The sequence below is a fragment of the Nothobranchius furzeri genome, chromosome 14 (genome assembly GCF_043380555.1).
Source record: "Nothobranchius furzeri strain GRZ-AD chromosome 14, NfurGRZ-RIMD1, whole genome shotgun sequence".
NCBI classification, from domain to species: domain Eukaryota; kingdom Metazoa; phylum Chordata; class Actinopteri; order Cyprinodontiformes; family Nothobranchiidae; genus Nothobranchius; species Nothobranchius furzeri.
This window is the reverse complement of record NC_091754.1, coordinates 15,280,140-15,292,601: the sequence shown is the minus strand read 5'-3', so window position 1 is coordinate 15,292,601 and position 12,462 is coordinate 15,280,140. Positions and strand designations below refer to the sequence as shown.

The following is a 12,462-nucleotide window of genomic DNA, read 5'->3' as shown; positions in this document are numbered from 1 at the left end:
GTCATTCACCCATTTATGAACACATTCACACGCTGATGGTGGTGATGAGCTACAATGTAGCCACAGCTGCCCTGGGGCGCAGTGACAGAGGTGAAGCTGCCGAGCACTGGCACCACCGGTGCCCAAGGGCACAATGAATAAGCGGGACTCGAACCTGCAACAGTCTGGTTATGGGGCGGACATTTGTAGTTCATTTACACTCGGGTCAGCACTGGTAGGTTAATTGAATTGACACTGGTGTTGTCCGTGCATTGTTCGTGCACAGCTACCCGTTTTTTTCTACCCTGCTTCCCCAAGTCAGTCTCATGCTGAGTCCACGACTGATTGGCCAGTTGAAGTGATGCCACTTTCACGCCTACCTACTAATGGGAGCCTCTGATTGGCATGTAGAATGAGCCAGCAGCGGCTTCCTGCATGTGCGATCCGTTAGCAATCTGTATCAATCAATCAATCAAAGCTTTATTTATAAAGCGCCTTCCGCAACCCTGTCAGGAAGCCCAAGGAGCTGAACATGGTACAGTAGGATGCAGTGGTGAAAATGGCTTCTCTTACTGCAGCCCGGCAGCACGACTGACCATCTTCGGTGAGCACCGCGGCCCCGAGAGAGGGTAGGAAGCTGTGTGCTTCATGTCAGAGTCTCCCAAAGCAACACTATTCACACCAGCTTTTGTTTACTGGTTTGCGGTGCTTAAGAAGGACACCGCAGACTTTTCTGTGCCTCTCTAGCCACTCACCCACATGCTTGGAGACATCCCCGTTGCAGAGAAGGCTGCGTAAACACAACCTAGCTGCGCTGGGGCAGGCTGTCCCCACCCGGCCCAGGCTGAGCTGACCAAAGTGTAAAAATGCTATTAACTCCTCTGCCGTCAAGCAAAGATGGCTCCTTTAAGAGCAGCTTTCACTCTTTTAAAACAACTCGACGTTTTTTTTAAGTATTTTGAATTTTTACTCATCACTTTTGTATCATGTAGTGTTCTAGCAAACTGGCTTTACATGAATCAACATCTTCATCTGACGTAAGCTTGAATGTTTCTGTAAATAACCGTCAGATTCAGAGATAATGAAACTGAGCAATGCATATTTCCAAGCCAACAATGATCCAACTCAGTTCTAAGTAGAAGAGAATTTTTTTAATTAAAAAATAACAATAAAAAGCACACATATTTGTTAAAGATGATTTTTAAAAGCGTCTTTTTTAGGATTAAAAAAATATGTTCCCTAAAGCAAGCTGGAGTGATGCTCTCCTGCTCTTAAACATTACACCAACATATCAAAGTAAATGTTTGGGTAAATTAAAAAAAGATTTTGTTTGCAGTTCCCTCCTTTTACCTGATTGTTCACATGTTCTTTCCATAGTTTAGTCACTATTGCAGGTATGTAAAAGTACATATAGTATCTGTCAGCTCAAAAGCAGTCATCCTAATCTATAATTTGTCAAACTCGTCTGCAAACTGCAGATTCCTTCAGGCAAAACGGTGTAATTTCCACTTTTATGTCCTGTATGGTATGCACGCTTCTTACACGCCAATGTGGAGTAATTTGCACATGTGATTCCATCGCCTACCGTTTGGAGCACAAGTGACATAAGACAAAGTTTGTGGAAATGAGAAATTTCTAGACATTTTGTAATGAGCAATTAAGTCAATGGAGTTGATTTGTTTGGGTTTTAAGATTGGTAATATATTGGTATATATTAGTTAAGTTGTTGGCTGTTGTGGTATGAGTGTGGTAAATATGGTGAAATGTAAACACATTTATAGAAACATTTAATTAATCATTCTGACTTCCTATATTTGTGCATGAAGCTTTGTTAGATTAATGTCATATAGTTTTATGTTTATAAGTCAGAATAAAGTTAAAAGTCACAATTTTAGGTTTGTTGGGAATGTTAAAAGGGTTCTATAACACTATTAAATGAATCAAAATGTCACATTTCAGCTTACAAACCTGTTACCGGTGATCATTCTGCTCTGTGGGTGTGATATACAATTTTAATTTATATATTTTTGTCTCTCTCTGCAGATGCAGATCAAGTTGAAGAGAAAGGTAAACTATTAATAATTTATCATTTCTGCTACTTGGAGCCAAAAGTCACAGCTAAACAAGATATTAACAAGTTATAAATTAAAGGTGAACCTAATTTGTTGCTTTAAAAAAAAATTTATAATAATAATAATTATATATATATATGAGCTTTTTAAATATCACAGAATTGTAATTAAATTTTTACATAAAATGTGATTTTGTTATGCTCTTATTTTGTTAAGGTTAGTATCATTTTCAACTATTAAAATATAAAAATGTTATATCTCAGCTTAAAAACCTGTTTTGGTCCCTTAGCTGTGTGGTTCTGTTATATAATATGAATTTCTGTTCTTTGTCTCCTTGCAGTGCTTAACCCAGTGAAAGGTAAACTTCTAAATTGTTTATCATTTTATTTTATTAAGTTCAGCATCCCTGTACTCATGTAGCTGGGTATCTCACAATATGAAACAATATTTTCCTAGTTTGGCATGTTATGTGCACAAAAGTGAAATGAAAACAATTTTTTCAACAACTCCACCCAAGGTGGAAATTTGTGAAATCTCCATTTTTTGGCTTTTGCTTGTTGACATAAATCAAGTTTTGCAACATCACTGCCCACGACTAAAATGCACTGACATTACACGTGCGCCTGAAGACCACGGGCAAAAGACAACTTTCAAGGAATGTTTTCCAGCAAAGACGCAGACGATTTGGTGAATTACTGCCCTCTAGAGGCTTAGCATGCCCATGAATGTGTTTCAAAATGTACTGGATTTTCTCGCTGAAACCGAAGTGTTACGGATCCAAGTTTTTTTTTCCTAGATGGAGGAGGATATTGGGTTTTACAAAAACCCGGCAACATGTGTACACAGCCTTAGAGCTGAGACTCACAGCTAAACAAAATACCAACTTCTAGACTGGCGTAGTTTTTTTTTTAAACGCATGTAAACGCATCAATCTTGCGAACTGGTTCTAACTATGCTGAAGCACCATAATGCGAAACGAAACAGACTACATCTGCATGTAAACGGCTTGGTCAGGCTGCTGGTAACTTCCATAAGTGACAAGACCGCGGAAGTAACAAGTGTAATACACCATGAAACAGTACAGCGCGTACTAAATAAGCTGTGCTGCAGCTTCGTTGCTGTCCATTCCTTCGGCCGTTTTGCGTATCCTGTTTTAACTCCGTCCATTCCTCTCCCACCAGCGTTCGTTCACCATTTATGTTGCTATAACCTAATCGGAATTATTCCAACACAAAAGGGCGCATGTCGCCACCTACTGTACTGGAGTGGAACAAACTTCATTTGAGTTTTTGGTTTTCTAATATACATGTTAACTAGGATAAAAGCTCCCATTTTATTCCTTTAAATCAACCTAGATCAACTTAGAGGTGTATGTAAATGCACTGAAGGATTGTTTGGTTTGTGAACTCATTAAGTTATAAATAAAGTCCACCAGCGGTACTTTGTCCTAAAGTTGAACTAATTAAATTTGCATGATAAATTAGAGCATGGATTGTGTTTTTTTAAAAGGTATTATTGTCTTTCTTATGTTATTCCAACACTCTCCTTCTTGAACAAATATTAGGAACAGATGTTCTAGATATACAGTTCCCTTGAGAAGTTTCGAAGGTGGGATTATGACTCAGACAGTTTTGCCCTTTTCAGACTGTTGCTGTTGTAAGTTCAGTAAAGACGCCTCCCATACAGAGGTATTATCACAGCTGAGGTGTCACTATTTATTTTTCCTCCTTGAATTATAACGTTAATCCCAATTCTTCAGTGCTGCAGGTATGAATGGGAGTGAAGCGTTTAGTGCTCACTAATCGGGGTGTAGTTAATGGGTTCAGAATGAGGATCGGGATTAAGAAAATGATACAAACCTGACGAAAGATGGTGAAATTAAAACAAAAATCAAGAATGTAAAGTTTATTTTTGTAAAGATTTATTATTCGTATTCTCATGTTACAATTGATGCTTTTTAATGGTTTTCGCACCATTACTGTCTTCTGTGAGATGATTTAAATCATAAGAAAGAATAGGTCAGTGGAGAAATGTGCCTGAGGCTGTTGGACGTAAATGATTGCACCAATCACTCGTCACCCCGTCCACCCAAAACTGTTTTGTTTACCGAGTCACACCCTAGTGACTCCTGTGTTGTATAAGTCCCTCTGGTTTTCCCTCGCTGAATATTTAGCTAGGTAAGATATTATTGCCGACAGATAATATCTTTGAATGCAAATCAACGCTGGTTCACAGGATAGCTGTTACTGCCCTTGCTGGTTGTATTTCTGAGTCACTCAGATCCCTGCAGGGCATCCAGGAGGGACCAAACTCTGTTCAGTTGTTGTTATTGTTACGTAATTTAAAAAGCACAATGCACATGTTTCAGACAATGTGCATATCTGAGATTTAAGGTGAAATATGAGACAAGTACTCCTCATTTTGTGCAATGGAGTCAAAGTGGTTTCATTTATATTTACTCAGTTTTACTGATGATCTTTGTGTTTGCCTTCAGATTCAAGGAAAATCTTTGCAAGTCTACCACTCGACGCTGCATCACACGGTAAGAGCAGCAGTTTGGAACCTGATCAGTTGCGGACCAGAGGGAAAAGTAAATTACGCAGAGAAGCAAAAGCTTTTAATTAAAGCGTTGTGTGTACGCACGGCTGATGGTGAAGACAGTGTCCGAGTTATTTTCTAAATCAGCCATGTCGACTCAACAAGGACATCAGTCACCATAGATCACGACAGTAAAACACTGTTTTATGACAAATATGACCAAAACCCCTCCTGGTTTTTGCTCTTGTCTCAACAGCTTGTCTAAACTAGAGCTGAGGAACACAAGACCTCAGTCTGCAGGGGAAATGGGAAACACTGGGAGCTTTGTAAAGACAGCCTTGCTGTGCTGCTGTTCTTTATAGAAATTTGTTACACAGTCAAGTGAGGTTTATTTGGAACAAATGACTAAAGCATAAAATGCATGGCATGTTTGGTTGTGACTCACCTAATGTGGAAATTTAAACCAGTTCTTTAATGAAGCTTAAGCTGAACCAGTTCTTAACTGGATCCAGCACTAATGTCTGGTTAAAAGCACATGCTAGTCCTTTTTACTCATCTTCCCACTCAGATCCATGCTTTGCATTTCACTTGTGCTTCCAAATACCAATGGTTAGGCTTAAATCTCATAAATGTTGCCATTACAAGGGCCGTTTTACACAAACGTTAACACAGCAGAGCAGGAACAAGAGGTTTTGTGTGTTTACCCTTCACCGCCCATATGAAATCTAATTCTTCCTAATCGCTGTAATCATAGATTTTGTTTTCCTCCCTCAAAGTGCTTATCCACCGCAGCTTTGTCAAGTCGAAGCAGGCTGGCAACAGTGATGATGTCACAGACAAATACAGACAAGCAACAAGACAATCGATAATAGGAGTGTTGGTGTACAGATCTGACCTTAGATCAGAGTTTTCCTTCGGGGTGTTTGTGTGGGACATTTTATCACCATGTCCACCAAGTGTTGCCTTAAGTGTAGGGAAGTTACACCAGCCGTGTGTGTGTGTGATCATTTCTGTGAGAACCACTGATTTAGTTAGAGGCTGGTCCAATGATACTCTCACAACAGGCTTTTAGGGATATGGATTTATTTTTTATATACACCCATAAAGTTGCAAAATTATCCATTATGGCTGTGAATGACCTTACAAAGATAGAAACTGGGTGTAACTGTGTGAATGAGTGTGTGTGTGTGTGTGTGTAGAAACTTCCACAGAGAGATTAAAAGATAATCCCTCTTCTCTTTCATTTATCTATTTGTTTTTATTTTCACAATCTCTGCCAAAACCTCTTAAAGGGATTATCGGCACATTTACACTTATTTATTTCCTCCCTGTTTCTTTTAGAAAGTGCTCACAGAAACAGACATTTATTGTGTGTTCATCATCAAAAATGTGCGTTATTGCAAAGAAAGGTTTTACTGTCTGCAGAGATGCCAGTAAAAACCTGTGATGTTAATAGTGCAGCAGCAGCAGCAGTGGGGTTTATGTTGGTCTGAAACACACAGGATATTACTGGCGTGCCTTTGAAAAAGCGAACAGGATACAAGAGTCAGTGCAAATATGTCTTCTCTCTTGTTTGGAACCAGGTTCTGTCTGGTACCTCTGCACACATAAATCTGATGTCAAATATTTTTCTCTGGTGGGGTTTTACATCTTAAACTAATTTATTTGCTTTCTGTTTTCCACCACAGACACACCTGAAACCGATGGTGAGTTATACCACTCTCACTCTCTTTTAAACATCCTCACACCTGTATTACCTCAAACACACCTGCAGCTCCAGGAGTATGGGGTGGGTGGCTTTCTGTTAAGGGCCATTCAGTCCCTTTACCAGAGGAGCGTGAGTTTGGTCCGCATAGCCGGTAGTAAGTCGGACCTGTTCCCAGTGAGGGTTGGACTCCGCCAGGACTGCCCTTTGTCACCGGTTCGGTTCATAACCTTTATGGACAGAATTTCTAGGCGCAGCCGTGGTGTGGAGTGTGTCGAGTTTGGTGGCAGGAGAATCTCGTCTCTGCTTTTTGCGGATGATGTGTTCTTCCTAGCTTCATCCAGCTCTGACGTTCAGCTCTTGCTGGGTAGGTTCGCGGCCGAGTGTGAAGCGGCTGGGATGAGGATCAGCACCTCCAAATCTGAGACCATGGTTCTCGACCGGGAAAGGGCGGCTTGCCAACTCCGGGTCGGGGGAGAGGTCCTACCTCAAGTGGAGGAGTTTAAGTATCTCGGGGTCTTGTTCACGAGTGAGGGTAGGAGGGATCGGGAGATCGACAGGCGGATTGGCTCGGCGTCTGCAGTGATGCGGACGCTGAACCGATATGTCGTGGTGAAGAGGGAGCTGAGCCAGAAAGCCAGGCTCTCAATTTACCGGTCGATCTATATCCCAATCCTCACCTATGGTCATGAGCTTTGGGTAATGACCGAAAGAACGAGATCGCGGATACAAGCGGCCGAAATGAGTTTCCTCCGTAGGGTGGCCGGGCTCAGCCTTAGAGATAGGGTGAGGAGCTCGGACATTCGGGAGGGACTCGGAGTAGAACCGCTGCTCCTCCGGATCGAAAGGAGTCAGTTGACGACACCTGCAGCATTTGTTCCACTATTCCATCATGCAGAAACCGTGTTAAGTGTGCCTTTCACACCTGACATTTTCAAAACCTTCTTTAAAGTTGTGCTTTGCAGTGTCGTTAGGTCATTACAAGTTTGACCTGCAGGCAAAAGCAGCAGGAGAAGAACAAATATTTAAATATTTACTATTTGTTAAGTTCTCATAGAAACAATGAGAATAAAGAGTTTTTTAATGTATATTATAAGTGTCATGTACTTTCACCACGTTTGGGTTTCGTGACTCATGCATTCTGAACACGTGAGCGTGCATGCTTGCACATGTCCATCTGCACCCACGTTCACTTCCTTTGACTGACTCACAGCATTCTCCTGTTTCTTTCTACCTAATTTCGTTGACTCATACTTTTATTATCCTTTTGCAATTCTCTGACTCATTTTTCCTCCTTGCTTTTTTTCTCACCTTTTCCATGTCTGTAGATTTACCTTTGATTCTTTAAGTTGCTAAGTCCTCCTTCATAATCCTGAGTCAACAACCTCCTCCTTCCTGGTCTGTTTCACCTTTCACGTCACCTCAGCTTATCTTTCTGTTATTACTCTGTGTTGACTGAAGCTACTCCAGGCACAAAAACAGCCTTGTTTTTAAGACAGAAATGCATCTGACCTTGAAAACTACGTCAAGCAGCAGAATATTCACATTCCTTACATCTGATAGAGGATGTGTCAGGTTGTTGTTGTTGCAGAAGCTTGACCAATAACCCTCAGTATGCAGGTTTATTAAGGTTTATTATTAACTAAACATTTCTCACAGATTAAATCTAATGTTCTACATATGTACTTGAACAGTATTACAATCAGTATTTTTAATTTGCACAAAACCATTCAGACCGCTGTTGTCATGGTATCCAAGGTACAGGTGCAGAAGGATTTCTTTGAGTGCCTTCTGCAAAAGCTTTCAAGGGTCTAAATTTGAGGACGGGTTAATGAAAAGAGATCAGAGCATGCTGGATGCATTTTGCCCCCAGAAAAACACCCACATGTGTTAAATCAACACTTTTTGTCTCATCATTGAATTGCATTGCTGAATTTGTGCTCAAAAATAGGAATGAGGCCAGTAAACATCAAGATGAGTGTCCCTGTCTTGGTTTGCAATGAAAAATGAAAACGTATAAACAGATTGTTTGTTTGTTTGTTTGTTTTCCTGCAGAAACGAGCTCTAAACCTTTAGCGGCAGTCCTGTCTGGGATTGTTGTGTCTGCAGTGGGAGCTGTGGCTGCGTATTTCACCTACCAGAAGAAGAAACTGTGCTTCAAGAACAGGCAGGGTAAGTATACGACAGATGTGCGCTGATCAATTAAAGTTTAAATAAGAGATGTTAATGCAGAAAAGGCTCATCATTTCATCCAAGATCACCTGAAAATTGACAAAATGCTTCAAATAAATGAGATGCACCGCTAGTCAAATTAATTAAAAAGCAGAACTTTTGTTTTTTAAATGCATTGTTTTGAGCTGTTTTAGATTTTGTCTTTTAGACAAAAGCTGAACTTTTGAAGGTCAGAGTCGGCAGAGACAGCAGACTCAGCTTTACGTCTCAGCGTGTGTTTACGATCAGCTCACACACATCCTCCATCTCGATACTGCCACTTCAGCAAATTTTGAATTTACAGTCAACAAGAACAAAATGTTATTCTGCTTTAACAATGTAGACCAAAAGGCAGATTATAATGACATTTAAGCTAGTTAGTGTGTTTCAGTTACTCCTTTTTAGACATCACAAACAGAAATCTTAAAAATAAGGAAGAAGGGAAAATTATGCCAAACAAAAGTAAAATTGTACAGTTGCACAAAGTCTGCTTTAAAGGTGCGGAACACTGAGAAACCAGTCTCCTACTACACCCATCTCCTGCACTAGCTTATGATAGAAAATAAGCAATGAAACTCTAGGATTTGAGAATCCTGGCAGATCTACGTCACGCTGTCACTTAACTCATTCGCTGGCAGCCGTTTCCTGATCAGTAAAGCCCTTCGCTGCCAGCGTTTCTCACCGTTTTTTTAAGAGTCACAGAACGTTGCGCGCTAGGATGATGTCGACGCCAAAACAACCAAAACAAAGCGGAGACTCACCTCTTACATCAGGAAGAATCTGCGTGTTTCGAACGTTATCCAATCATTCATAATCCGTTGTTGAATTGTGATCGGCAGAAGCTTTTCCGGTTCACGCCTCACTTTCTTTACAGCAGCGGCCCAAAACAATCTTCTAACACATTAATTTTCTGCTTCCTGATCACATGACGTGTGACGTATGTGGATGAAGATCGGCTTTAGAGCTGAGATGTTTGTTCTCACGGTGTGTGTGTGTGGGGGGGGGGGCTCGTTCCGACGCCCACACAGTAAAAGAAATGCAAATGACGACTTTAGTCATCATTGGCAGTGAATGAGTTGACATTCATGGACTCACCCATCTCGACTCACGACGGGATAGGCTGTTGTTGGTTTAGCATCCAGGAAACAACAAAGAACGTCTCGGCAAGTAGAAGCTAACCGTTAGCATTAGCAACTCCACCACACTGCAGAACTTCTTCCGGCTTGTATTATTAGTGGAGATAAAACATCAACGTTGCAGAGCAAACAGAGCCAGTGGTAGAGTTGGGCAGAGTGCATTGATGTTAGTTGTTGGGGTTATTAGGAGCGAACAATTCGTAAGCGTTAACTTACTTTTGGATTCTTCAATAAATTCTGTAAATATGTAAATATTTACTGATTTATTAATTAATTAAGATATTCTTAGATATACGGGGCACCATTCCCCTTTTTCCGGGGAAAAATTGAATCCAAAACTCTTATCAGTCTTTCTTGAAGTTCGTAGAATCCTTGGAGCAGAGACTTCTCTTCGACACAACAAAGCTACTGGAGACGAAAATCTGAATTTTATAACGTTTAATTAACAATTTGTCAAATGAATAAACAGTGGCATAAATGAATAATAACCATGTGATATAATAAAAGGATGTATATTCAAAATAATGTTCAAGGTGTTTTGTGTGTATGTAGGATGTATGAATGGGGTCCTTTGTTCTCACAAAGGAGTAGTGTGTGTGCGTGTGTATGGATTCAAAATGGAGTCTTGAATACAAGATGGCTGACTCCTTTGTCTGGCTAAAGTGTGGGTGGCAACTTGCACTTTAACTTCCAAAGCACTTAGAATCAGTAGTAACTTAACCTTAAATCACTCAAAACATTTCAAAGGATCATGCAACAACACAAAAGATTAATCACGAGTTAATATCCTTAGTTTATCAGCCTGGCCATGGCCGAACATTTAAAGATACCAAACAATGATTAATAAGCAGTTTATTCTTTCAAAATGACCCGAAGGACGAATTTGGAACGAAAGAGGAAAACACGAAGCTACTTTTTTTAAGCAATAGCGCGGTTTTATTGCTTATTCTGGACTATAGAGGAAACGGGAGAAGAAAAGAATGAGAGAAAAATGAGTTTTCTGATCACCAAAAGAGCGAGGCGTCCCTCCCCCTTTTGATTTGACGGTTCTCCGTGTTTCTCCGCAGTTTTCAGCGTCATCCGCCGGTTTGATGCTTTCTCCGTTGTTTGGCTCCACGAGTGTTTCTCCACGGCTGGACACAAAGAAAACGAAGTTCCTTTTGGGCTGAGTTTGACAACTTACAGCGTTTCTGAGAGCTGGATGGAGTTGTTGTTTCCCTCCGCAGTTCTGTGTCCTCAAACATCAGCTGGAGGGGAGCAGAAACGAGCAGATCTGATGGGCTTGCAGTTTAGTTTCCAGCAGTTCCGTGGCTCAACTTGGCACTTAGAGCTTCCGCGTGCTCAAGTTGTCGGAGCGTCGATAAGCGTGTCCTTACCGCCAGGTATCCTGGGCAAAAGAACGAGGTTTCTTTGTCTCTGCTGAAGATTTATGGTCTTAGTTTGCGGGAAAACTCCACGGCTTCCCGCACATGCGCAGAACGTGTTTCTGGTACTAGGCGGTAACATCACCCAATGCTTCCGTGTGCAAAGCATCATGGGAAATGAAGTTTCTTGGCGCTGATGTGATTATTTGCTTTCCAGAGCAATTTAAGCACAGTCATTTTGGAGAAAATCACTGCATAGTAATTTCCTCATGAGGTCAGACCCTCAACATTCCCCCTTTTGGTTTCGGGGATCGCGCCCAAAGCTCGATCGTCGGAAGCACAGATGGGTTTGTTCCTCATGAACGTAGGTCGACTTGATTGTCGGAAGCACAGGTGGGTTTGTCCCTTAGGACGTTGGTCTCCTTGGACGCCTTTGTCTTTGGTCTTGGCTTGGATCCTGGCGCCTTTGGTATTTGATCCTGGTCAGGCACAAAGAGGATAGGAAACGGGATAGTCCCCAACGCGCATAACGAGAAGAAGCCACTCACGCAGGTGGTACGCAATGAAGATGTCGTCCATGCGAGAGGTAGTAGTGTAGAAGGAGGAAGGTCGGTGGGCGGTTAACTCCACGAGTGGACACAAAGGCATCTCACCGCCGGCCATACAGTTCAGTTTATGGAGCACGCGGTGATGTACGAGGTCCATAGTTCGCAAACGCGCATTGACCTATGTGGTCCCAAGATTCCCCCCTTTTTGGTCCAAAGGGCGGATCAGGACAGTCTTTGGGCTAAAACAAGGACCATTAAACTAAGAGGTACTACAATGTGCTGGTGCGTCAGACAGAGTCATTGACAGACTGAGCTGGGCCGGCACATAACCACTAGTCAATATGTGACCAAGTAAGAAACAAAAATACAGAAACCCAAAAAAAAAAAAAAAAAACATGTAACATATAACATCCAAGAAAATTCATAGCAACCTTGAGGTCTCATAAAATACATTCTTAGGTCATACATTCAGTGTGTAGCTTATAAAGAATGTGACATAATGCAACACTCAGATAAAAATGTGAGGTAGACTAAAGTGAGAACTACTCTTAGGGTTACAAAATAATAAAGAAAATGTTGCTCACCCCCTTTAGACAGGTGTGGTACATTCACGCTTGGATTCTCCCCGAACGCGGTCACGAGGCACACCGTAGGTGAGCAAGTGCATCTTATCTTGGAGTTTATTAACACGCCTGTAGGCGGAATAAGCTATCACGGCCGTGATGAGCCATCCCATCCCCAGGGCGACCAATGTGCAGATTAAAGTCGTATAATCTGTGTCAATGTAGCGTCTTGGGCGTCAAAGTAAGTTCACGCGGGTTTTGTGTGAACTCAGCAAATTTGGTTCCTTCAATCAGTAATTGTTGGTCAATTTCTAAATCGATGGTAAAGTTATAACCCTGGAAAGCG

General features: G+C 41.4%; 1 protein-coding gene across 1 annotated transcript in view; it reads left to right on the top strand.

The window, feature by feature from the left end:
* si:ch211-39i22.1 (probable transport accessory protein MmpS3) overlaps nucleotides 1–12,462 on the top strand; it is a 35,468-nt gene that overhangs the window by 11,966 nt on the left and 11,040 nt on the right. Inside the window, exons 6-10 of the mRNA XM_070543940.1 lie at nucleotides 2,023–2,046; nucleotides 2,392–2,409; nucleotides 4,546–4,593; nucleotides 6,278–6,295; nucleotides 8,350–8,466. Of these exons, the coding sequence (XP_070400041.1) occupies nucleotides 2,023–2,046; nucleotides 2,392–2,409; nucleotides 4,546–4,593; nucleotides 6,278–6,295; nucleotides 8,350–8,466 (225 nt within the window). The remainder of the gene's footprint in view (nucleotides 1–2,022; nucleotides 2,047–2,391; nucleotides 2,410–4,545; nucleotides 4,594–6,277; nucleotides 6,296–8,349; nucleotides 8,467–12,462) is intronic.